General features: G+C 33.6%; 2 protein-coding genes across 3 annotated transcripts; one reads left to right on the forward strand and one right to left on the reverse strand.

Moving 5' to 3' along the window:
• The first annotated feature begins 15,087 nt into the window (after window positions 1-15,087).
• On the forward strand, window positions 15,088-18,267 carry LOC107862904 (probable folate-biopterin transporter 7). Of its 2 annotated transcripts, none has more exons than XM_016708614.2 (2): window positions 15,088-15,707; window positions 16,794-18,267. In XM_016708614.2, the coding sequence occupies exons 1-2, from the start codon at window positions 15,410-15,412 to the stop codon at window positions 17,849-17,851; spliced, it is 1,356 nt and encodes a 451-aa protein (XP_016564100.1). In that variant the 5' UTR covers window positions 15,088-15,409; the 3' UTR covers window positions 17,852-18,267. The 2 variants fall into 2 exon arrangements, with proteins under 2 accessions (XP_016564100.1, XP_016564101.1); XM_016708615.2 differs by having other exon boundaries at window positions 15,100-15,674.
• Window positions 18,268-19,583: 1,316 nt separating this feature from the next.
• LOC107862903 (RNA polymerase sigma factor sigA) lies at window positions 19,584-24,983 on the reverse strand. The gene is made up of 10 exons (XM_016708613.2): window positions 24,757-24,983; window positions 22,994-23,816; window positions 22,116-22,314; window positions 21,905-21,997; window positions 21,540-21,668; window positions 21,390-21,443; window positions 21,235-21,312; window positions 20,734-20,796; window positions 20,543-20,655; window positions 19,584-20,068 (listed from the first exon to the last, which is right to left on the reverse strand). The coding sequence occupies exons 2-10, from the start codon at window positions 23,680-23,682 to the stop codon at window positions 19,960-19,962; spliced, it is 1,527 nt and encodes a 508-aa protein (XP_016564099.1). The 5' UTR covers window positions 23,683-23,816; window positions 24,757-24,983; the 3' UTR covers window positions 19,584-19,959.
• Window positions 24,984-26,336: the final 1,353 nt, after the last annotated feature.

The following is a 26,336-nucleotide window of genomic DNA, read 5'->3' on the forward strand; positions in this document are numbered from 1 at the left end:
TGAAAAGTTTTGTAATTATGAGAGCAGTGTTGCTCATGAAGCTTCAGCCATTTCTGGTATAATAACAACAAATTATAATTCTCACAATGGTGGATTAAATAGACACACCAATCGCACAAATTATTATTCTACTTCCAAAGTCCAACCTAACCCAAATACGAGGAAAAATCATTCTGCCCCATCAAAGAATCATAGAGATGGTTATGCTGTGATCTGTCAATATTGTGACAAGGCTGGACATACAGTGAAGCAATGTTGGAAGTTATTTCCTTGGTCTAATTCATCTTCCATTGGTGGCTCGAATTCCTCGACTACTGGAAACACAAAGGCTCCTTCAAGAACAAATTTTGCTCAAACCACCAACCAAACTAATCCTAATTGGTTGGTAGACTCTGAAGCATCTCACCATGTGATTGCAGATCTTCGAAATCTGTCAATTCATTCCGACTATGATGGTAGTGAAGATGTGATATTGGGTGTTGGTAAAAACTTTGTTGTGACACATTCTGGCGCTACTTTCCTACCTTCTCATTCAAGGCCTTTATACCTTAATAATGTTCTCTGTGTCCCTCGAATGAAAAAGAATCTTATTTTTGTTTATCAATTAGGCTCATCAAATAATGTTACTGTTAAATTCTCACCTTTATCATTTGTTGTGAAGGATTACTACACGAGGAAGCCTCTGGTAGTGGGAAATCCTAAGGACGGCATTTACGAGTGGCCATCATTTCTCCCTACAAAATCTACTTCTTCTATCCCAACTGTCAATTCCACAAAACTCTCCACAGTTTCACAATGGCATTGTCATCTTGGTCACCCTTCCTCTCCTATATTGCGTCGCACTCTGCAGCTGATTGATATACCTATTCAAATAAATCCTTCTAAGTTTTTTGCAACTCTTGTAAGTGCAATAAAATGCACAAGATTTCTTTTCAAGTTTCTTCAATAAAATCAACGCGTCCTTTGAAATTTATTTATTCTGATGTATGGGGATCTTCACCTTTAGTTTTTATCGATGGCTTTAAATATTATCTCATTTTTGTGGATCATTATATGAAATATGTTTGGCTCTATCCTATGAAAAGAAAATCTGAAGTTGCGCATATTTTTTCAAAATTTAAAGCCATTGTAGAGAAATTCTTTAATCATTCTATAGTTTCATTTTACTCAGACAATGATGGTGAATTTATCAGTTTGAAGGATTTCTTTGCTTCTAATGGAATCTCTCACTTTTTGACTCCTCCCCACACTTCTGAACACAATGGCATAGCCGAAAGACGACATAGGCATATTGTTGAAACAGGTATCACTCTTCTTCACATTTCTAATCTTCCATTATCATTTTGGTCATACGTTGTTCAAACTGCTGGATATTTGATAAATAGAATGCCCACTCCTTTATTGACTAATGATTTACCATCGTAAGTCTCCGCTTGATCTTCATGCCTTCTCAGACACAGATTGGGCAGGCAATAAGGATGACCGCTCTTCCACCAGTGCCTTTCTTGTATATCTTGGTAAAAATATGGTCTCTTGGTTCTCAAAGAAACAACGGAGTATAGCTAGATCATCGACTGAAGCAGAATACCGCTCAGTTGCCTCTGCTACTGCTGAAATTCAGTGGATTCAAAACTTACTTCGTGAGATTGCTATTTCATTACCAAGGCAGCCAGTTGTCTACTGCGATAATTTAGGTGCCACATATCTCGCTGCCAATCCAGTGTTTCATATGCGGATGAAGCATCTCGAGGTTGATTATCATTTTGTTCGCACTATGGTTCAAAATGACCAGCTTCGTGTTTCTCATATTTCTGAAAAAGGTCAACTTGCGGATTTACTTACAAAAGGTCTCCCTAGTTTTCAATTTGCAAATCTTCGGTGCAAGATTGGCGTTTCTGATCAATCGCCATCTTGAGGGGGCGTATAAGGAAGGCATCCTATTCTCAAGTGATTGATATGATTTGATCTCTTGTAATATTCTTGTAATTAAGTTAATAGAATTTTACTACAATTAGCATCTTCTATTTTTGGTAGAATATCTTACCTTCTTGTATAAATAGTGAAACAATATGTGAATAATACACATTGAAATTCAACCATCTTCTAAATCTTTCAATGTTAACTTATTCAAATGAACACAACCCATCGAATTAAAATAAAATAAAATAAAAACTAATTCAGTAATATTAGTAAAAAAGATTATAATAATAGATAAATAAATAAATAAACCACAAAATCCGGCCGAATAAGATCAAAGTTACTCCCTCCGTCTTAAAATAACATATATAGATTTTGTACAACACTATAACACTTAAGAAAAATTAATTAGCAGTGTGATTTGATTAATATATTCTTTATTAATTGATTTTTAATCTTTATCTATTTACGTGCTTCTTAATTCTAAAATAATTATTACTAAGGGTAGAGTTGAAAAAAGTGATTAATTATCATTTGATCTTTTAAATATCACAATAATTGTGAGATAATTTTTTAGCAAACATGTGAACTATGGTGACGAAGGATGTAAACACTAAAATTGGCATGATAATTCAAACAGGTAATCTGTGATCATTAAGTTTTTCCAATGTATTTTATGGCAACACTTAGCAAGTCTGTCGTAGAAGACCATAAACAAAACTCAATAAGCAACTAAGAGGACATGTGCCAACCGTCCAAAAATAAATTAAAATGACACGTGATGAATAATTGATATTCTATCAAATGAATGAAATATGCTTAGTTGTCTTAAGTAAGAAAATCACCAGATTAACAGAGGCATTAAGTTACTCTATAAAAATGATTTACCTAGACAACCTTTTTCTAATAAATATTCGGTTAGTGGTACTTACAAAAATAACAAATGTTTGGCTGATAACACATAAATAACTTACAATTCAACTCAATTGACAGTTTCATGATATATGTATATAATCCCCACTTAGACTTCAACAAATTACTTTGAAATAATGTAGTTTCACTATCAAATAAAAAATACAGAAGAAATCAGCAGTGTCTAACCATTGTAAATAAATTTTGATCCTGGTAGGATATTTTTGTAAGCTTGTATGACACTTGGTTCTATCCCATTATCTAATTGACGGACAAAATCAAGATGATAGAGCAAAAGATGTTCAACTAATCTATTTCAGGAAATTTAGTGAAAAACAGATGTAAAGAAACTACAAATAACTTTGGTGATTGTAAACATGCTTTACCTCGTAATTTTAAATTATTAGAAGTTAATTTATAGATATATAATTTGACTCATTGTTCCTTCTAGTAAAAATACTTCATAAAGTCAATTTATAGATGTATAATTTGACTCATTGTTCCTTGATAGTAAAAATATTTCATAAAGTCAAATTCCTCTGGTTAAAGGAAAATAACAATACTGCTGCAAATATGAATTAGTAAGAAATACTCATTAGTGGAGAAATAGAAGTTATAAGTACTGCCCAGACCATAGGAATCTGAACATCCGAATATTAATGACAACATGGTAATTGAATCAGATAATGTTGAATTCTTTTGAACATTTTTATCCATATAAAACTGGACATGAACAGTCTAGTGGGGGTCTAAATAACCTCGAGGTGAACCAAGTGAGGATGTATATAATGATAGAATCCAAGACGTAGTACATGTCAAAGAACATCAACATCATTTGGATTGGATTTTGTAATATTTATCTTAGAAAATGAGCCTCAAACGTATAAAAAAGCGATGGCATCTTCAGACTCATGCTTTTGGAAAGATACAATTAATAATGAGATTAATTCAATCTTAAACAACCATACGTAGGAACTGATTGATCTTTCTCCAGGAAATAAGTCTTTAGGTTCTAAATGGATCTTCAAAAGAAAAATGAAAGCGGATGGTACTATTAACAAATACAAGGCAAGACTTGATGTAAAAGGCTTTAAACAAAAGGAAGACCTTGATTACTTTGATACATATTCACCTGTAACGAGGATAACATCAATTCAGATATTAACTGCCTTGGCGGCGGTATATAATCTTGAAATCCATCAAATGAATGTGAAAACAGCATTCCTAAATGGAGAATTGAAGGAAGAAATTTAGATGGAACAACCTGAGGGTTTTGTGGTTCCAGAAAAAAAAAGTTGTGTAAACTTGTTAAGTTATTGTATGGACTAAAACAAGCACCTAAATAATGGCATGCAAAATTTAACCAAACGATGTTGGCAAACGGGTTCAAGATTAATAAATGTGATAAATGTATATACATTAAAGACACTCCAAATCACCAAATCATTATTTGTTTGTATGTGGATGATATGTTGATCATCGGTAGAGACATTTCTGACATAAATGCTACAAAACAACTGCTCGAGAGAAAGTTTGATATGAAAGACCTTGGAGTTGCGGATGTGATCTTAGGAATAAGTATCCATAAAACTCTACGTGGAATGGCATTATCACAGTCTCATTAAATTGAAAAGGTACTTGACAAATTCAAGTATTTGGAATTGGTATTACCAAGACTCCATTGGACGTGAGTTTCGTACTTCAAAAGAATGAGGGTGAAAGTGACTCATAGTTGGAGTACGCAAGAGTGTTGGGATGTTTAATGTATATCATGAATTGTACACGACCAGACATAGCATGTGCTATTAGTTAGTTGAGTCGGTACACGAGTAATCTCAATAAAACTCATTGTATGTCAATGAAAAGAGTTTTGGGTATCTTAAACACACTTAAGACTATGCTTTGCGTTATAATAAATATATTGCGGTACTTGAAGGATTAGTGATGCAAATTGGATCACCGGATCGAACAAAGTAAAATCCACAAGTGGATATGTATTTACTATCAGTGGAGGAGCGGTATCTTGAAAATCATCCGAGTAGACATGTATTGCTCGCTCTACAATGGAATTTGAGTTTATCGCATTGGATAAAGCCGGTGAAGAAGCAGAATGACTCCAGAATTTCTTGGAAGGTATTCCTTAGTGGCCCAAACCAGTGGCACTAGTATGTATACACTGTGATAGCCAAACGGCAATAGGTAGGGTAGGGAGCATGATGTACAACGATAAATCTCATTATATAAGACGGAGACATAATACCGTTAAAGAACTTCTCTCTAGTGGAATTATCACTGTTGACTATGTGAAGTCAAAGGATAATGTGTCAGATCCACTTACAAAAGACCTATCTAGAGAAGGAGTTGAGAGGACATCCTAGGAAATGAGTTTACGGCCTAGGATAAGTCAGCATGTCGATAACTCTACCTAGCATACTGGAGATCCCAAGAGCTAGGTTCAAGGAGATCAAACAAAGTTGTGTCTGACAGGTTCAACATTGTCAATATACCCAACTCATTCTTATGATGTAGACAATGTTTAATAAACAAGGATAAGACTTATGGTGTGAAGTCTTTTAATGATCATCTAAATTTGGCAGATTCGACTAAATAGTTTAATTTATAGGATTAAATGTTTAGAAATCACCTATGTGAGGGTGAAGTGGAAGCCGATTAAAGGAGAATATTAGTAAAGGTCTATTCTCTAAGCTCTCATGAGACCGGGATGTGTTCATGGCTGAAACGAACAAAACCATGAGAACCATAAATGGTAAAAGGTTGGTTGTGTGACATGTGTTGTCTAGGTGTACATTAAAACTTGACGGTTCAAAGATATCAAATCTACCGATTGACCGAGTGCATCCGATGCATGTTCACTACGAAAAGTTCAAAGAAAAACCCACTTATCCAGATGTAATCAGTCTTTGCTTGATGATCACATACGTGTCCGTAAAGTTTTACAAAGAGTAGTTATTCCCCATTCATATAGGGGATTGTTGGGTTCAATAGGTGTGAATGAAAACATTGCCACCTTTCAGAAGGGACACTTAATGGCTATATAAACCTGTATTTTTTTATAGGTTGTATGAATTTTTCTGCTATTGGGTTGGTTTAGGTTGGTATTTCATTTTTAATCTTCTTCTTAGTTTATCCTTTTATTGGGAAAGCCATAACTGTGCAATATTTAAGGAAATCGGAGAGTGCGTTTGCAATACTAATTGTGGAATAGATGAAATCTATTATTGAAGAGTCTTGGAGTAATTGGTAAAGTTATCATGTGATCGGAAGGTCATGGGTTCAAACCTTGGAAACAGCCTCTGGCAGAAATGTAAGGTAAGGTTGCGTACCATATTGTTGGGTTTGAAATCGAGAGGGCGTTATGCGGAAGCTATTAGTTGCAAACTATCATAGTAATAATTCAGATGAAAAATAAAACATATATTAAAAATACATATTATTATTAAGAATAATATTAAAAAAATAAAACCTATGAAAAAGCATAAACCTATAGGAGAAATCTCCCCCTAAATGAAAATCTTAAAAGACTACAAAGAACAATATTAAAAAAATAAAACCTATGAAAAAGTATAAATATATGGGAGAAATCTGTCCCTAAACGAAAATCTTAAAAGACTACATTGTGGATGCTATTGTGTTATAGTATGAGAAGGGGGTCTTCTATTTATAGATGCCCAAAACCTTTTCTCCAAGAAAGAGGTTTGCCAAATATGAAAAAGTTTTATATTTTTCTTTCAGGAAAAGTAAAAGTATTTATGGTTACTTTTATTTTCCTTACAAGAAAAAGTAAAACTTAAATTTAGTAAGAAAATCAAGGCAAAAACCCTAACAAATCTCCCCCTTTTGACTTAATTTTCTTGACTTGATCCGCCTTCTTCATGTCATATGCACAATTTTGGTTCTTCACATAATCTTCATTTATCTCTGCTATTTGTCATGCTTAAAAATTGAGCCATTTTGGGTTAAAATAAATAGGGTTAAAAGAGAGTTTTATTTTCAAAGATGTGACAGCAGGATTGTTGAAAATATGATTGAAATATCTTCTTCATATGTAGTTGGACAAAATTTTCATTATCATCCAATTGATTGCAAATTGATTAGAAATCGCTTTGAACCTGTTTAATCTCGTCTCATCACACTATTGGATCATTGAACCGTAAGCTCTGATACCACTTGTTGGGTTCGAAATAAAGAGAGCTTCATGCGGAAGCTAAAGTTTGCAAACTAATATGGTGATAATTCAGATGACACAAAACTAAACTAAAAACATAATAATATTGATATAGTTTGGCCAACTGGCCTACACATGAAAACTAATATTAAAGCAAACATTAAACTATTGGGAGAAAATCTCCCCCTAAACGAGACTCTTTAAACGACTACATTGTGGATGTTGTTTTATTGTACGAGAAGGGGGCCTTCTATAAAACCTTTCCTCCAAGAAAGAGGTTTGCCAAATATGGAAAAGTTTTATAATTTCCTTTCAGGAAAAGTAAAATTATTTATGGTTACTTTTATTTTTCTTACTCGAAAAAGTAAAACTTAAATTTAGTAAGAAAATTAAGGCAAAAACCCTAACAGATACACCCTTGTGGTAGGGTCCTTCCCTGGACACCGCGCATAACGATAACTTTAATGCACTGGACAATCCGTTTTAGATGAAATTTATTACAGAAAAAAAATAATAGAGTGCAATGCAATTAACAATTTTATCTTCTTCTTCTTTTTTTAAAAAAATATAAAATTGCAGAGAATGCAATGCAGTTAAGTATTGTTTCGTTATAAAACAAAAACGTATTTGATTTCTTACATATTTATTTGTAATTCAAATTAAAAATCATAAAAGAATTAAAGTAACTGTAATGGATAATTTAAGTGATGAAACTTGAACGAATGATATGCTAACATTTGGGTGAATGAGAAGGCTACATTAGATAGACATAGATATAGATATAGAGAGAGAGATAAATATAGATATATATAGATTAGAGCTTCCTCGTGTCAATGTCCACTTAACTATATACTCATTTTTACTTTGCTTCCGTATTTACTTTTCCAATTTCTTATTTTCAATATTTGTAGAGACTAAACATTATTGCTCATTAGTTTTGTTTTCAAACAATTAGTTTCTCGCTACAGGATCATATGAACACTAAATATAAATTGTGTTATATTATTACAGTAGCAGTTCCTCACTATCTAATTGAATGTGCCCATCTCTAAGCTTCATACTAATAAGGGTACAAGAAAAATGCATAAAAGACAACTTGTAACTCCGGTACTGACTAAGAAATGCTAGCAATTTATGAGTTTGTGTTTTAAAATTCCACATTACTTATGTTTACTATCTAACTGATCCTCTATGCTCTTCTTTTTTCATTACAAGTTTACACGTTGAATATTTCTCTTTGTCAGTTGTTGCTAATGCCACACTACAAAGAAGACGAAATATTTTTTCATTATGTAAATAGTATAGCATATAAATATGCAATGTAAATAATATAATTGTAAACGAACGTTTGTCAATCATAAAATATTTATATGTAAATAATATATGCATTACGCTGTCAAAAATATTTCAACGTTGGGCCTGTACTAACATGGGCCATTACTATCTAGTAATTAAATATTTGAGCTTGGTTTTTATTTTTATTTAATATGGTCAACATGCTAATTTTTATTTATAAAATACCAAAAAGTTCGACAAATAGATTCAAAAGGAATTGATCCAGTTGAAAGAAAACAAAAGATTATCTTGAAATTTTAGAAAGTGTTGTCTTGCTAAGCTCGTCTACCCTCTATCTCATTTATCTGAAATATAAATTTGTGTATTTTATTGAATATATTTTTTTCTCTGAAAACTCGACAAATCGGGTATGCATCACAGTTATTAGAAACAGAAGAGCGTGAACTTAGTGTAGGGCAGATGAAACCAAAAAATCTTATGGACTTCTTATTCAACCTTGTATCAACTTCGAGGTAGGACTCTGTTCGAGAGGAAGCGCTGGCTCTTAAACAGTCAATGCCAATCATGTCATTTTTATCAAGGTCAATATCATGACGAGATTTTGTTTTGCATGCCCAATGAAATCCTCAGCGACATCAAGAGCAAGACAGCTGATATGAGAAATCAACTCTCTCTTCAAGTTCCAGCTAGACTAGAATATATACTCAGACAAGAAGGGAGAGAAGGTTAGGAATGCCCTTGCTTAAGAGGAATGATTGTGACATGAGAGGTTATGTACTGTCAAAACGAAAGGTGGAACGAACGAAATAAGCTCTCCTAGCGACTACTACTAAGCTTCTTTTTTTAAGACAGACCAAAAACTATCACAGAGACCTATAGAGTTCTGTTCTCAGGTATGTTGTCTGTAAAAGGCTCTCTCGCCTACTCTCAGATGAAATCTGAAAAATAAGACGTACCTGGGATCGGATACATCTTCAATCCTTGATGGTAAAGGTGAAATTTCAGCTTCTGAATTTCGATTAATTGAATCTGCCGCCCCGGGTATTATTTTGCCTCGTTCTGTATATGAGCCTCTTCAAATAACCTTTTCTTCCCTGCCTCCTCGATCGCCTATTATTGGTGAGCGATCTCCTCTACACGTTATTTTTGGGCGTTTTACTCTCTTTCAAATCGATGACTATTCGGATGCACGTGCTTTGTGAAAATTCCCGTTTAATAGGGATGGGCATCATTGGTCCCACTGTAACCGGTAATGGGTGAGGATTCATGGAATTTATGTGGATTGCGTTGGAGAAAATCTAGCAAAGGTTCTCTCCACAATTTTAGAACGCAAGTCAAACTCATGATAGACGAGCAATCACGCGTCTTCAAAACATAAAAATTCTCCTTGTATCAGCTTTGAGGTAGGTGTCTTCAAAACATAAAAATTCTTCGCAATGTGTATGTGAGTGTTGTCTTCAAAACATAAAAATTCTTCGCAATGTGTATGTGAGTGTAGGATGTGGAAGTAACACATCTAAAAACATTTCAAACATCTAAAAGCAAATTCCAACAAGTGTGACAACTTGTAAAAAAAACAGTCCAAGGGTTTAGAACTTGTCTCCAACAAGTTCAAGACATCACAGTGTAGAGTTTAGAACTTGTCTCCAACAAGTTTAAGACAGACACAACCTGTGAAAAAAACTTCAGTCGTAACAAATGTAGGGTCTAGCAACAATATCCGATCTCAATACTAAAATAGTTAGGGAGACATTATTCGGTAAATAAATGAAATAAAAAAAAGATTATGATGTAAAAGTATTCTTTGATTTTTTAATTTTAAAAATTTGTATATTTTGTATTTTTGTTCCTTTTTAAGATAAAGAGGGTGTTTGAATTCACTTATGTTTAAGTGTTTTTAGTTATTAAACACTTTTAAAATTTTGATAAAGTTAAAAAGTACTTTTAACCACTTATTTTTAAGTCAAAATAAGTCAAAAATAAAAAAATATAGCTTATAAGCTGCTTATTAAAAATCAATCCAAACACCCTAAAAGAAACTGTTTATATTTGGTTTTGAATATCAAGTAGTCATCTTTTAAAAAAAACAACTTTAAGGAAACTAATATCATGAGGAAATTATATAATGTTATAAAGAAAATATTATTTAAAAATATGATAATTTATTCCGAGAGTGACTAAGTAAAATTATTGACCGTAGAAAAATTTTCTATAGAAATTCGAATTTATACCATACAATTATGGTTGAAAATCGTGTATAAAAATAGTTTAAGTCCATCTTGCACACCTCTCTATCATTCATAAAGACTTGTATAATATTTTAGAAAGTATTATGAATTAACAGTCTTTTCTCAAATTTTCGTCAACCCAATAATTTCAATTTGGAGCAGAATTTAAAAAACAATCACATATATTCTAAATCATTCAGATATATTTTAAAACAAATATGCCTTCACATATTTTTCTTTATTAAATTTATGTTAAAAAAAATTGTTTTCCCCTCTCTATCTTGAATGTTGCAAATAAATTTTTATCGCGATGATAGGAAAAAAATAATGTTACATTATTGAAAAAGAAACACAAACATCTTTTCAAAATGCCAAGCCTTTAAGTACTCCATTGGCAGCTCACTTCAAACTCTTGGTTACTTTATCTCCAAAGACAGATGATGAGCATGATTATATGTCTCGAGTTTCATACTCTAGTGTCATCGGGTCTCTTATGTATGTGATGGTGTGTTTCCGATCAAATTTATCTTATATTGTCAGTGCAGTTAGCAGATACATGGCAAATCCTGACAAAGAACATTGAAAAACAGTTTAGTAGATTTTCAGATACTTACATGGATCTGTTGATGTTTGTTTGCAGTTTGGGCGAAATAAAAATGGAGTAATCGGGTATGTTGATTTTGATTTTGCAGGAGATCATGATAAAAGGAGATCTCTTACCGGCTATGTTTTCACCATTGATGGTTGTGCTATTAGTTAGAAAGCTACCTTACAGACTACGATTGCTTTGTCAACTACTGAGGCAAAGTATATGACTATTACAAAGGCTTTCAAGATAGCTATTTGGTTGAAAGGTTTGTTTGGTGAACTTAGCAAAGACTTGCAGATTACTACGATCTTTTACGACAGTTAGAGTGTTATCTTCCTTACGAAAGATCAGATGTTTCATGAGAGGACAAAGCACATCGATGTTTGGTATCATTTTGTGCGTGAAATTATTGCTCGTGGTGATATTGTGGTAAGCAAGATTAGTACCCATAATAATCCTGTTGATATGATGACCAAGACACTATCAAGTGCCAAGTTTGAGCATTGCTTGGACTTGGTTGGTGTTCATGATATGCCCTTAGGGGCTTTTGTGGAAGAGGTGGAGAGTTTGTCTTGAAATGAATTTGAGTTATGAATTAGAATTCGTGTCAAGGTGGAGATTGCTAGAGTTGTGACCCGAATTTTAATGGTTCAATTCTAAAAGTTCTGCGCTATTGACTTTTATGTTTTTGGACCTAGGATTTATTTGTATGCATATATTATATAAGTGCATTCAGTGGGTTATTTTGTATATTCAAAAAATACTCATTCTCCATATTGTACTTCTCTCCTTTCATTATAGTGAAATACCCTCTGTCTCAGCCTGTGATTTTTTTCACAAAAATTTTCACGTAAATCTATATTTTCTTATTTATTACTCCCTCCGTCCCAAATTATGTGTCATCATTTTCTTTTTAGTCCGTCCCAAAATAAGTGTCGCCTTTCCTTATTAGGCAACTTTTTAAAGACACAATTACCCTTTTACCCTTATTGATCCCACTTAATTAAAAAAAAAATATTGACACATTTTTTTATAAAGGATAATTTGGTAAACTTTACCAAGTCTTCTTTTTTTTCTTAAACTCCGTTTCCGATCAAATGGCGACACGTAAAATGAGACGGAAAAAGTATTTTGCTTGTGATTTACTTTATTTTTATCCGAATCATAATAATGTTAAATTATTAAATTAGTTTTTATAATAAATACATTATTTAAATTTATCTAATAAATTATAAAATTATTAAATAATTATAATAAAAAAATTTAACAGTACTTCAATAAAAATATCCATCTGGAGTGGGAAAGAAAAGGTTGCCACCTTATGAAGAAAACTTTCGTAAGTGTGGTACGAGGTGTCACATGCTTAAAGCACTATCCCCGTCATCTTTTACCTAAACTTTTGTGTCCACTACGAATGACTAAATGGGATCTTGTTATTTACTCTACTCCCCGTTCCCAAATTATCCGTTTCCTAATTTAATTTTTTATTTTAATTAATTTTTTTATTAATTAAAAAGAGATAAAAAAATTATTTTTATTCTTTGTATTAATTATTTTTTAAAAAAATTAAAATATAAATATTATTTAATAAGGGTATTATGATAAATTAGACATGTTATTAATTATTTTTTAAAATTAATATATCATCTTAATTTAAGACGGATAATTTGAAACGAAAGAAGTTTTTATTTTTGTTTGGTTTAGTTTATGCTATTTTTGATATGAAACTACACATGATGAAATTTTCTTGATATTTATGATTACTCTGTTTCTACTATTTTTGTCGAATTTAATGAACACAAATCGTCAAATTATTGATAGAAGGTAAAAATATTACTCTCTTCGTCTCAAATTATGTGTTGTTATTTGACCGAATATGATATTATTGATTTTGTTAAAGTTATAAAATTACCCTTCTTAAAGAAAGGAGTAATAGTATTTAAAATTGAGTGGGACCACTTTTAATTGAAAAAATAAATAAAAAAAGAGTAATACTAATATTTAAAATTAAGTGGGACCACTAAGGATAAAATTGTAATTGTGTCTTTAAAAACTTACCAAATAAGAAAAAGCGATATTTTTTTTGAGACGGATCAAAAAAGAAATGCCGACACATAATTTAAGACGGAAGGAGTATTATTGACAGATAAAAATCAATATACTTCTATATATATTTAGAAGAATTACTTTTATTTAAGAGAGAAGTATAAATTGCCCCCTGAATTTGTCACGTTTTATTTATGGTACACCTGAACTTTTACTAGTCCTAAGTACCCCCGAACTTGTTCTTTTAGTATGTCGCGCCACCCTTTTCGGCCCACTGTCCACTGCGTGTAATACACGCACAGACACGTGGATAAAAACGTTGATGTAGTTGTTCACGTGGATAATACCATTCACTTCCCTTGTATTTATCATATATTAAAAAATAACTCATTTCTACCCTTAAGTATCCGATTTCTCTCTAAAAAGATTATATTTTTCAATTTTCCTCTACTCCAAAATAGTGAAAGGTATAATTTTCGTCAATCAAGTAAGCTATTATTTTAAAATTTACATTTTTTTTGTATGTTAAAAATATGAAATTATTTTTTTCCGATTAGTGCTTCATAATATGAAATTATTTTTTCCGATTGGTGTTTCATGTAATTTTCAATTAGGATTTTGAGGAGACTCACATACACAAATACGTTTCTTATTATAATTAATGGATTAAGAAATTGTAATTTAAGTTAGGGGTGTACAAAAATCGAACCGATAAAAATGTTATTGATTTATCGTTATTGGGTTAACGATTTTTTAATGATTTGGTAAAAAAAAATTATTGGGTTATTGATTCAATTTCGATTTTTTTTATTAAGTTATTGGGTAAATCGATCACTCAATAAGATTATATTAAATTATTATTTTTGTTGCAACTGAGATTCGGTTTCTTTTCATGTTAGTTACTACTTTTTCTATTTTATAAGTATTTTTTTATCGGTTAAATCGAAAATCAAATCGTTAGGGATTAAAAATCGATAACTAATATAACTACATTTATTATAAATATGGTCTTAGTTTCTTTAGTATTTGTTTTGTTAATATTGTTTACAATATATGCTTCGATATTTAGTACATTTTTTTAGCTACAATAACTCATATGATATATATAATTAAGATTACAAAATTGAAGGAGTTTCATAGGAATGGAAACTGGAGTTTTAGATTGAATTAATAGAACAAATTTTTTACAAAATTAAAAAACGGCTGAAATTTTTATTTCATAAACTAATTAATAAATTGGACTTTTACAAAATTAATAAACGGATGAATTTTTTTTTTAGATTGGAAGTAATGGAGGAAGAGGAATAATAAATAGGAAGAGGGATAATTAAAGTTTTTGAAAAAATTAAAGGAAAATAGATTTTTTTTCATTTTTTTATCGTTAAAAATGCTGATAAAAATACCTCCATCACGCGCGTGATGGAGGTTGAACTCAAACATTTTGCCACATCAGTGTAAAAGGGGCACGTGACGTACTTAGTACTAGTCAAAGTTTAAATATATCATAAATAAAACGTGACAAGTTCAGAAGGTAATCGATACTTCTCTTTTTATTTAATATTTAGTTGACATTTCAAAAAAAGTTTACTGAATTATAAGTTCAATTTATTTGTTGAGTAGAAAAATAGATACTTCTTGCCCATTCTCAAACGTTAAGAATCTTTCTATCACTATCTTTATTGTATGTCCTGTGTCCAAATAGAAATGTAAAAAGATATAATTTAGATAGTTGTAGTAAAAATTTTACTTGTAAAATTTATGTTTGGAAACTCTAAATTTCACTATTATTATTATTTAATATAAAAAATTAAAAACTCTTATTAAATTCATTAGAATGAATAAGTAAAATGAACCATTCGTTTTTATCATAAGTTTATTTAAGGTAAAATGAAAAGGGAGAAGTAAAATTGGAAGGACAATAAAGTACAAATGTTCGTGTATGTGAAAACTGGCCACGTTGTTGTATCCAGAATGTTTGGGAAATCTTACCAGTTGCCACTTGCCACCCTTATTCACGCTTCCCAAAAAAGTTCTCTTTTTTGCTTTCTCCCACTCTTGGATCGCACACACGAATCTTGGAATCATACCCTCTTTGATTCCTCCAAAAAATTGCTGTCATAGGTAGCAGCTTTTAAGGTTCTTGATACCTTAATTGTACTACACAATCAAAAGATTCAGACACACTACATATACATCATCATCATCATCAAATCAAGAAGATCTCTTAAGTTAGTTATGGTGTCATCTGAGACTATGAGGCAAAGAGGGAGAAGAAAAGGGGGTGGTAATGAGGGTAGTGATGGGATGAGGAAGTTGTTGTTAGGGTTAGGGTTCTTGGTGCAAGGATTCAGGTGTTTCCCTTGGATGGCTGTTAATTTTTTTTTAAAAGATGGGCTTAAGGTTGATCCTTCTACATTACAGATCCTGCAGAGTTCTGCTAATCTCCCTATGGTGGCTAAGCCCTTTTATGGAATTTTGTCTGATTCTTTTTACATTTTTGGTCAGCATCGTGTTCCTTATATTGCCTTTGGAGGTGCATATGCGCTACTATTGCTTGTTTTACTTAATTAGCCCTGTTTTGTGCTCTTTGATTGGTTTATTGTTGGTGACAACTTGCTAGTGACATGTGCAGAGTGTTTTTGTGTAGTCTTATGTTTCCATTGTTCACAAAAGCAGCCTTGTTATTGGGAAAATTACATAGATATGCTATATTTAGAAAGTATTTACCGTATGTAGGAATAGAATTTTTTTTCCCAAGATTAAACATTATAATACATCTGTATTGCATGCGTAATTCACTTTTAATACATAGTGCAGTTGGTATAAATGGTAGTAATAAACAAAGAGTATGTTTAAAAGTAGTAATTGTTTATTAAAAGGTAATCACCAAGTAATTAATTGTATGTTTTTATTGTCTTATGTTTCCATTGTTCGCAATATTAGCTTTGTTTCCTTCTGTTTCATAGCGCGTTACTGTTAGTGACGACTTTCTTGTGACATGAGCAGTGTGTTTTTGTGTAGTCTTATGTTTCCCTTTGTTCAAAATATCAAATTGATCATGGAAATGAATTTGTATCTATAGCCCCACTTTCATGTTATACTTGTATTTGTAGTTTTTGGCGTCTTTAAGAAATATGAAGTTTTGCCAAGTTATATGCTATTATATAGGTTGTATATGCTTTCTAGACTTTTCTTGATCCACCAGAAATTAGATGTTTTAGCCCACGGATCGAGCCGTGGAATCAACTACTCATCCTCATGTTAGGGTAGGCTGCCTTCCGAAGGTACTGCCCTTTCCGAACCCTATGTAAACGCGGGATTTTCGTGCATTTTTAGTGAATATGAAATTGCAAAATTCCTTCTTTTGCTTCAAAGGTTGGGAACTGATAATATGTTTGATTAATAAGTTAGTTAATTATCAAGAATTTTATGCAGTAATCATATAGTAAGAGGAGAAGGTAAAGAATACGCGAGCTTCTTTATTATTTCTCCATTGTGTATGGAGGTTGACTGGAAAATAATGTTTCCAGAAATAAGTCATTTTGCATTTTTATTGTAGTTCATTGTTGGCATACCAATTAATATGCATTTGGGCTCACTTCGTTATAATTTGTTGCAGCATTTTTGCAGGCGGTGTCTTGGATTGCTATATTCCTCTCCCCCTCAAATATTTCATTTTTTACAATCACTCTATATCTCCTGCTTGGGAACTTGGGTGCTTCGGTAGTTGAGGTTGCCAATGATGCCATGGTTGCGGAGTTGGGAAAACCACCTAGTTCATCATCCAAAAATCGTCAAAATTCTTCATCAGGCCAGCTCCAGTCATTTGTTTGGATTGCCTCTTCTGTCGGTGGAGTGCTTGGTAACCTTGCAGGCGGTATTGCCATTGATCGTTTTTCCCCTCAAGTGATGTTCCTTATGTTTGGCATTCTCTTAAGTATTCAATTTTTGGTTACAATATTTATTCATGAGAACTCCTTAGACCTTCCCAAGAGCCCATCAAATCGAGGGATCAAAAAACAACTTTCGGAGCTTCTAGCTGCATTGCAGAAACCAGAGATATATTATTCAATTATCTGGTTTGCAGCTTCTTATGCAATGATTCCAGCACTAACAGGGACGATGTTCTATTACCAGACGCAACATTTAGGTATTGAATCGTCAGTGTTGGGTATATCTAAAGTATTTGGGCAGGCTGCAATGCTTTTGTGGGGTGTTATCTACAATAAGAACCTCAAATCAATGTCTCCTAGGAAGCTAATCTCAGCAATTCAGGCTACGATGGCTGTTTTCATGTTTTCGGATTTCTTATTCGTGAAAGGGGTATACAGGATGTTTGGTATCCCTGACTCATTGTATGTGGTGCTCTTCTCCGGATTACTGGAGGTTCTCTACTTCTTTAAGATCTTACCCTTCACTGTTGTTATGGCACAGCTCTGTCCACCGGGATGTGAAGGATCTGTCATGGCATTTCTCATGTCTGCATTAGCTCTCGCTCTAATTATAAGTGGTTGTCTTGGTGTCGCCCTGTCATCGTTTTTCCAGGTGACGGGGAATGATTTCTCAGGCCTACCACACGCCCTGTTAATACAGGCAGTATGTACCCTGTTGCCGGTTCATTGGTCATCGTGCATACCTGATGGAATCAAGCCTAAAACCAAAGCAAAAGAAGGTTGATCAGCTGCAGCAGCGAGTGATGGTCAATTCAGCTCAGCAGTAGGTCAAGCTTAGCTCCCCCTCGGCTTTCTTCAACCTCTTACAGCTATAATTATCGTTCCAGGAGGATCCTCCTTCGAAACTTTGGGAGGAAATTCACTTTATAATACATATAGAGTTACCACACATGAATACCTCATAGTTTAGGTTTTTGGTTAGTACTAGTCAAAATTTAGCATTGTGTCTTGTATTAGCATTCGTTATTTAGTAACTCAATTGGCTTGTGGGTTTTGCTACAACTAGCCTCGTTTTCAAATACAACTCCTGCGAGATGCAGTTTTGTGTATCGGTTGTAGGTTGAGGTTATTGAGAATTTGGTTATTACTATGGTATGTACAATATTCTTTTTGAAGACTCGTAACCATATGATTTTTTTCTAATGCTAGTGAAACTTTCATTTGTCTTGGAATACATTATACGAATATAAGAACACAGTGGCTTCAAGTATTAATTGGCCATGTGAAACTTGGTTCAAGTTTCAGGAGAGACTAGAAGATTTACGTGATACTTTTAGTATCTAAGATTTAATGGACATATGTAATTCAAAAATAAATCTAGTGTAATCTCATAATTGAAGTATGGAAAGAGTAAGATGTATGGAGAAAGGTAGAGATGTTGTTTCTAATAGATCCTTGGTTCAAGTAAAAACATATCAAAACAGATTGAGAAAGAAACAACTGAAGTGAAGGGATCATGGCAAAATACTACAAAAAGCATGACAACATTCTAGAAAAAGGAATAATAATTACACAAAAAAAATGCGATAATCGAAGTGTAAAAGACAATAGATAGTAACAGAAATCAACGAACAAGAAACTACTGGAGAAATGCAATGGCTACTATTTTGAACGTGAGACAACACTCTCCTACCTGCTGACCTTCGATCCTAATCTATGTTCTTTGCAACTTCTTATCTAAGGTCACTTCATATCTAATCACCTCTCCTTAATACTTCTTCGGCCTACCTCTACCTCGCCAAAAAACATTCATAGCCAATCTTTTACACCTCCGTGTTGAGGCATCCGTGCATCTCCTCTTCATATGCCCAAACCATCTCAGTTTCGCTTCCCACATCTTGTGCTTCCATTAAGGTCACTTCCTACCTTATCTTAAGTATCTTCACTTCTAATTCTATCGTTCCAAGTATTTCTCTGTGTCACCACAACATCCTCCTTTTTGCAACTTTCATCTTCCGAATGTGAGTGTTTTTGAGTGACTAACATTTTGCCCCATGCAACAAGTTGATCTAACCAACATTTTATAGAACTTGCCTTTTAAGTTTGGTGACAACTTCTTTAAAACATAATACTCAGGAATACAAATGTCTGACATCATCGTCAAGATACTTGAAAATTTCTCTTTTGGATGGCTTGAACGTCACTTCCACGCAAGCCTCAGGCGCTTCGTCACTAAACTTGCACTACAAACATTTTGTCTTGGCCCTACTCAACCTAAACCTCTGAGACTTGAGGCTCTATTTTCAAACCTCTAACTTAGCGTTAACTCCAACCGGATCTTGTAAATAAGAATTATGTCATTCACAAATAACATACACAATGACATCTCTCCTTGAATTTTTCGTAACCGTTCCAAATACCGCCGGTATTTTAAAAAAGAAGAACATAAATGCAATAGTAGAAAACAATTTGAAATTCAGAGTTCTTGACATTAGATGGTAGTACTGTAGCAAGTACGAAAAGTATATGTTCTCTTACCAGAGATAAACAATTAGCATCACGTCAAGTGGAAACACAAACAAAATGTAGAATATATCTACAAGTACAACATTTGTAATTATCTCCTATCTCAGCAAACAATCTTCTCTTTGCTCTTTGCACGTACGGCATTCTAAATATATATAGTACACAAAAATGTCCGCTACATCTTTCTGTCTCTTTAAATACAAGTTTGGGGGTTGGTTTCGGGGAGAGGGGTGTTGACGGGTGGTCAAGAATGTATAGGGGTCTTTATCTGTATGTTCTCCTCATCAGAAAAATAAGTCGGAGATGCAAGGTTCTCACATTATATGTACAGTCAAGTCGTATTACAGTCGCTGCAAACGCTCCAAATTACTGTTTGATCAACATTGCGTCCAGACGCCTTTTCCTTGCAGCATGTTTTAGTTTCTCAAGTGCAACTAACCCCACCTGCCTGACCCTCTCTCTGGACAAGCCTATCCTGTTAAACAAAGAAGTACAGCATTTAGAACAACTCTTTGACGTGTAAGCACTGTGTTTGTAAAAGAACAAAACATGAATTTCCATATAGTGAGGAACTTTGGCACGGGGAATTTCAGTACAAGTGTGGAGTGTGGGTAGATGCTTGTGCAAACTTCCATGTTTTTTAGTATATGCCCATCCTCAAGCTTGATCAATCTGTGTAATTTTTTTTTACATTCCAATAGGTACTTGATTATTTGTAATGATCAAATGGCGATTGTGGACACCTGAATACCTGATGTGCTTCATGTGCAATACTATTTCATTTTGGCTTCTTAGAGATCACAGTTTAGGCTTCTAAATATCCAAAAAGAGCCTAAGGTAAACATGATATAATGTACTTAAATAAAAGCGTTTATCAAGAACCATGCATTTTGGATGGGACAAGTAATATTTGATTGCAAGTTTACAACCATGGTTATTTGACTCTTACCTTTTACTGATATCCTCCCACGTGAGACATTCATTGTCCAGACCATAGTACAGTCGAATAATCTCTCTTTCCCGTTCCCTAAGAGTTGATGAAATAAGGTTGTTTACTTCATCCTGTAAAACTTAAAACATCAGAGAAGACATTTATATGTTAACCATTTCATTTGTGAAAGCTATGCTTCACTAAATTACCTTGAGTGCCCATACATCAACACCATGCCATGGGTTGTTCTCCAGGTGGTTATCCGCAATGTACTGCAGAAAAGATAAATAAATAAAGATTTGAGATCATGAAACAATGGCCATTAATGACGTGCTGACTGATAAAAAGAATAGACGCGGTCTTAAGGACCTCAGGCTCTTGAGTTCAAATCCCTAGTACCAGGATAGTATCATACAGTTACCAGTTCACCTTTATTTGAGTCAACATAATGGGAAGACATGCACCAGTTAACTCCTTTTTACTAAGATTGTATCTCTCCCCCAAAAATGAGTAACTTTTGATTCTATCCTCTGTCACAAATTTATTAGAATTGAATCTAAATTTCTACTAGCCAATACCTAAATATCAAACAGACTGTCAATGTGCATTTGTGAGTTGCAAGACGGTGCTTGAATTATTTGGTAAGATCCAGAAAAGTTGTCAACCCCAAGGTTAAGTACATTAGGTGAACATTTGGAGCTCGGACTTACACTATGGATAGTTTCTCCGGGAAGACCATTTAAAGAGGGAAATGCTTCTCTGTCAAGTGAATACACCCTGCTGCTTGCCTGTAAAAAGGAATGTTTAAGAAACATTTTCGGAAAAAACGAGTGGGACAAGTATAAGCGACGAAACTTTTTGTTACCTCAGTTGCATTCCTGACTTTCTTCTGGGACATATTTAGGCGTGCAGCTATATTCTGGTGATCAATTGGAACACAAGCCAGTAAGAAGAAAACCATGTAATATCTCAAAATCGACCTCTTACGTGACATGAAAAATTTGACGGAACTTACATTTACAGATGGAGTTATTCCATTCTCTTCAAGCCTCATCTTTGCATTCCGGATTAGACCGAGTCTTTCATGCAGATGTGTTGGCAATCTTAAGGTTCTTGAATTCTCAACAAGGGATCTGGAGACACCCTGAGCATGGGGCGAAAAAGTTACGGAAGGTCCTGACACTACTACAAATTCGTGACCATATAAAAGACCTCGATGAATGGAAGGTGGCATGATAGTTCTTGCCAAAAAAAAAGAAGGAAAGATGAACTTAATTGTTTTGGAGAAACTAGAAATAAGGAAGCATGAGAAATAATTTTTTGATTGAAATCTGTTATCTTACTTTGCCGGATGAGATTCTATACAAACAATGAACCTACCTGGCGAATCCACCAATAAACGTAAGTTGAGATTTTGTATCCTTTAGAGGGATCAAATTTCTCTATCCCACGAAGCAGCCCAATAAGCCCACCCTGTATGAAAATGAAATAATTTTCATTCAGAGGTGCAAATTTTGATGTTGAACTATATTCATCAATGTACAAGTGCAAGAAATTTGCGTATCGAACTTTTGCACAGCATTTCAGTCACCTGAACGAGATCAGCCATTTCAGCACCCATGTTATCATATCTTTGCGCAATTTTCATGACAAGACGAACATTGCTCATTGCAAGCCTTTCTCTTGCCAAGGAACACTCAATCAATGTAGATTGTAGATCAGTTCGGGACATTTTCAAGGAAATAGCAAGTTGATCATCAGAAGGCCCACATCCCAGTCTTTCCTTCAGCCTAAAGTTTTCCATGGTTTCATAGAAAAAGAGTAAGACATCATGAGCTGCTTCAAGAAATAGCATCACAAAGAAAACAAATTTTACAATCACAGCTCAGTATCCTTCCGACTCCTACGTCCTATCTTCCTCCTCACATGATTTATTAATAGGTGTTAACAGTCTAACATCGATGTGTGAGAAGATCATCCCGTTTGGAGATAAATAAGTTTATAGAATCACACAAGTAGTCGGACAATCTGAAATTGACTGTTTTTTACTTGATTAATTATTAAGATTAGTTTCATGTATATGTTTTGCTTGGACAAAAAGTTATATAGTGGGATCGGTGCAGACAGTTTTCTTTTAGTTCATTATGTTCTTATGCACTAAATTCTGTTGGTGTCAAAAGAGGTGATATGATCAACTATTAATCTCTGGTTTACACCTGAGAGAAGAGGAAAGGTGAAGGTGGATTAGGCTTGTGAAGTTACCACCAAAGGATGTAGTGTAGTGGATGGGGTTGCTCTTTCCTTAACTAGAGGTCTTGGGTTCGAGCCCCGGGGTATGGAAAAATCCTTGGTAGGGAGTGCTACCCCCAAATGGGACCTACCATGCGCGAAACCGGATAGTCAGGGCTCCAACGCGGATACGGACACTGGATGGAAAACCAAAAAAAGAAGGGCTGTGAAGTTAGTTACCTTGATTTTTGCTCTTCCACATGAAGACCAACTTGAATCTTTTTGGATAGTTGAAGCACTTCAGTGTGTGTGAGCAGCTCTTCACTTACTACACCCTTAACATAACCTTTTAAACGACTTTGAAGTAGCTCTGAACCAATAATTGATCTCGGGGTCTTGGTTGCACTGGTAGGTGTAGCTGAACTTTTTCGACCAAGAACTCTTTGTCGAGAATCCATTCTCCTCCGCCTAGCAGATGTCCCGGAACAAGTAATATGAATCTCCTCACAGTTCTTTTCATGTTCTGGAGTAGCAGTCAATGTCCCTTCAGCAGACAGATTCCATTGCTTTTCAAGCATAGACTTCTGCAGCAAGAGGAGAACCTCCATTGAAAGGTCCTCATTATCGCTTTCATTTTGCAGTTGTTCGAACTTTTCAAACCAGGACTGCACATCAGAAGAGTCAGATGCTATGTCCACATGCTCTTGAAGAGCCTTGGGACATTGTAGGTTTCGACTGGATGCACAGCTGGGGCTATAATCGGATGACTTCTTCGCAGTGATCACATTTTTAACAGGAGGTGCCTGATTGCAGGGCAAACTATGATCGCTGCTACAAGATAGCTTTTCATTAAGATCAGAATAATAGAACGAAGAGCTTAGGAGTCTTTTTCCTGCACTAAGTCCAATTACTGCTGTTGTTGCCATCATGAGGCTATCCTCTAAAAATCCAAGACCATCACACGCCGTCTAACAAGGAAGATTGAATTACAACAATATCAAGTAGTGACCAAGTTGCTGTGTTGAGTAATCACTTTCTGCAGGTAGTCCCACAAAGAAAAAATCTGTAAAAAGTAATACCAGTAGAGAGAGTTTAGTTCAACAAACAAAAGGAAAGTAAGCAGAAATTTGGACAAACAACAAATCCACGTTTTCTGAACTTTCAAAAAGTTCTATTTTTTTTGGTCTTTTTAATTTGCAAGCAGTGATTTATAATGTTAGTTTCAGTGAGCTACTTTATCAGGAAGGGAAATTAAAAGCCTCAATTAAATTGTAAAATGAAATTTCAATCCTGATACTTCACGATGTGTGAAAGTAAATATATTAACCGAAGTTGCTAAGTTGCAATCTGAATTCTCATCTATACTAGCAAATCTTTTATAAGCGTGGTGTTCGGGCTAGCTTCATTTGCTTCACTACTACATGTCGCCCTTCATTTGATTTGCAATTTTATTTTCTTTTCAATCCTAGTTTGGTTACACTTCTTTTGAGCCAAGGTCTTATCGAAAGCAATCTCTCTACTCCACAAACATAGGAGTAAGATCAGCGTACATCCTACCTCCTCAGACTCCACTTGTGGAATTAAGCTCTATATATTACTAGTATTATTATTATCGGTGGTGGTGCCCAATGCCCCAACCTCCTTGTGCGCAACTCGATTAATTCTAGAAGTATCTGATACCTCCCACCAACACACATACCGAGAACTCTACTGAAATTTGAACACAAGACCTCATGATTTTCTAATCCACTAGGCCACACTTTGGGTGCTACTACTATATAAAATTATTTTCACTAGTGTGAGCTCTTTTAAGTTGCAACAAAGCTTAAAACATGAACACTAAATATGAGGCGATCATAACGAGGTAATTAATAAATTTGTATACAAGGCGAACTTTACGAGGGGAACAGATTGTAGAACAGATTTGAGAAATGAGAGAGCAATCTCATGAAGAGGAGTGACATGAAAATGTTAAAAGTGATCATCAGTGCAAACTAACATACCTAAATCTGCGCAGACACGAGGAGCCGAGGAGCAAAGCGAAAATAATATAAGGTGACTGGCATTGCAGTGGTGGTGGAAGATGAAGAAGATGAAGAAGAAGAAGAATTGGTTAGTTTGTTGCAACAGAAATGGTAATTTTTATTTAATACTACTATTATAATTCTTTTTTTTTTTTTTTGTATTTTTCTTATTGTTGATAATATAATTGATAGGAGGAAATGAAAATAACGCGAGAGGAGATTAATAGTGAAGGGTGTATTTATTTGTTTGTTTTGGATATTAGAGATCATTATCCCATTGGTTGGAATAGATATGCGGGTCCCACTTCTTGTGGCGTACCTCTTCCTCTTCCTCTTCCGTTCTCTCTCTTTTTTCTTGTCCTTTCCATCAACAATTCTAGATTTTGCTTTGCTTGTTTCTCTCCCAAAATCTCATTTTACTTATTATTTTCGAGGATATATGTTACCACTGTATCAAATAATTTCGTTCATCAAAATTTTAGAACAGAAGGGGAAAATTATCTAATATTTTTGTATCTTTAAAAAATAAACATGAAATCTCATAATTCTCATAACTTTCAGGTCAATATAAATAAGTTATATAAAGCTCTAATTAATTGAAATGGACAATAAAAAATATTGTCGCGTGACCAACAAATTTCATACTCAAGTCATAAAATATTGTTTTACGAGTAAAAATGTGAAGTGAGATTTGCATACAATATAATAAAATTCAATTTTATTTGATTTCTCCTTAAACCTTAAACTTGACAGACTTGACTGATTTCCTTTGAAAAAAAAAAATACTTTCATCAGCTCTACTTACTTATCACCTTTTTAAGTTATACAATTTAAAAAAAAAAAAAAAATCAGATCCCACTTTATAGAAATATACTGAGTATGTTATTGTTGTAATCTTTACAAAAATATTAACTAAAAAGTAATTTTAACTAAATTACTTTGATTTATTACTATCTTTATTTAGTGCTTTTCTTTTTTATATTATATTAGTATTTTTTTTATATTTATTATTAAAAATAAAAATACAAATAAATAACTAATTATATATAAATTTTATAAAATAATAAGTATTAAGTAATATTTATTTTTAATAAGAGTGACCACTAATTAGAAAGGAAACAAATATATAGTACAACTTCTGTTATAGAAAGGGTATTGTAGTTGCCTGGCCTTGTAGATATCAAGACAACATGTTTTACCGAAAAAATAAAAGCACCGAGGATCAGTATTTCACAAATCGAGGTCCCCTCTAGCCACCTTTTATTTCGTCATCGGCTCGATGGGAGCCCCATAGTTGTTCACAATATTAATAAATAGGTCTTCCGTGTAAAAAAATAATAAATATTTTTTTTATTAGTATTAGATATTATTCATTATTCAATATATTTTTAAAAATATTTAATTTATTATGTTTAAAAGGTAATATAACAAAATTTTCTCTATCGTTCACTTCGATTAGTTTGTACGTTCACTTGTGAATCCCTTAGTGAAAATTTCGGCTCCGTCACTGCTATCGTTTATTGCTTCTTAATATATGTCATATCAATAGTCGACAACTA

This window comes from Capsicum annuum, chromosome 3, assembly GCF_002878395.1.
Source record: "Capsicum annuum cultivar UCD-10X-F1 chromosome 3, UCD10Xv1.1, whole genome shotgun sequence".
Classification (NCBI taxonomy): Eukaryota; Viridiplantae; Streptophyta; class Magnoliopsida; order Solanales; family Solanaceae; genus Capsicum; species Capsicum annuum.

What these genes read in the sequence shown, in the direction of transcription:
- LOC107862904 (XM_016708614.2), top strand. Translation starts at nt 15,410, where the DNA reads ATGGTGTCATCTGAGACTATGAGGCAAAGAGGGAGAAGAAAAGGGGGT. An exon ending in TCCTTATATTGCCTTTGGAG is followed by an intron (nt 15,708 to 16,793) that starts GTGCATATGCGC and finishes AATTTGTTGCAG; the next exon opens with CATTTTTGCAGGCGGTGTCT.
- LOC107862903 (XM_016708613.2), bottom strand. Translation starts at nt 23,682, where the DNA reads ATGATGGCAACAACAGCAGTAATTGGACTTAGTGCAGGAAAAAGACTC. An exon ending in TTTATTGGTGGATTCGCCAG is followed by an intron (nt 21,669 to 21,904) that starts GTAGGTTCATTG and finishes CCCCATGCTCAG; the next exon opens with GGTGTCTCCAGATCCCTTGT. An exon ending in TTGATGTATGGGCACTCAAG is followed by an intron (nt 20,656 to 20,733) that starts GTAATTTAGTGA and finishes TAAGTTTTACAG; the next exon opens with GATGAAGTAAACAACCTTAT.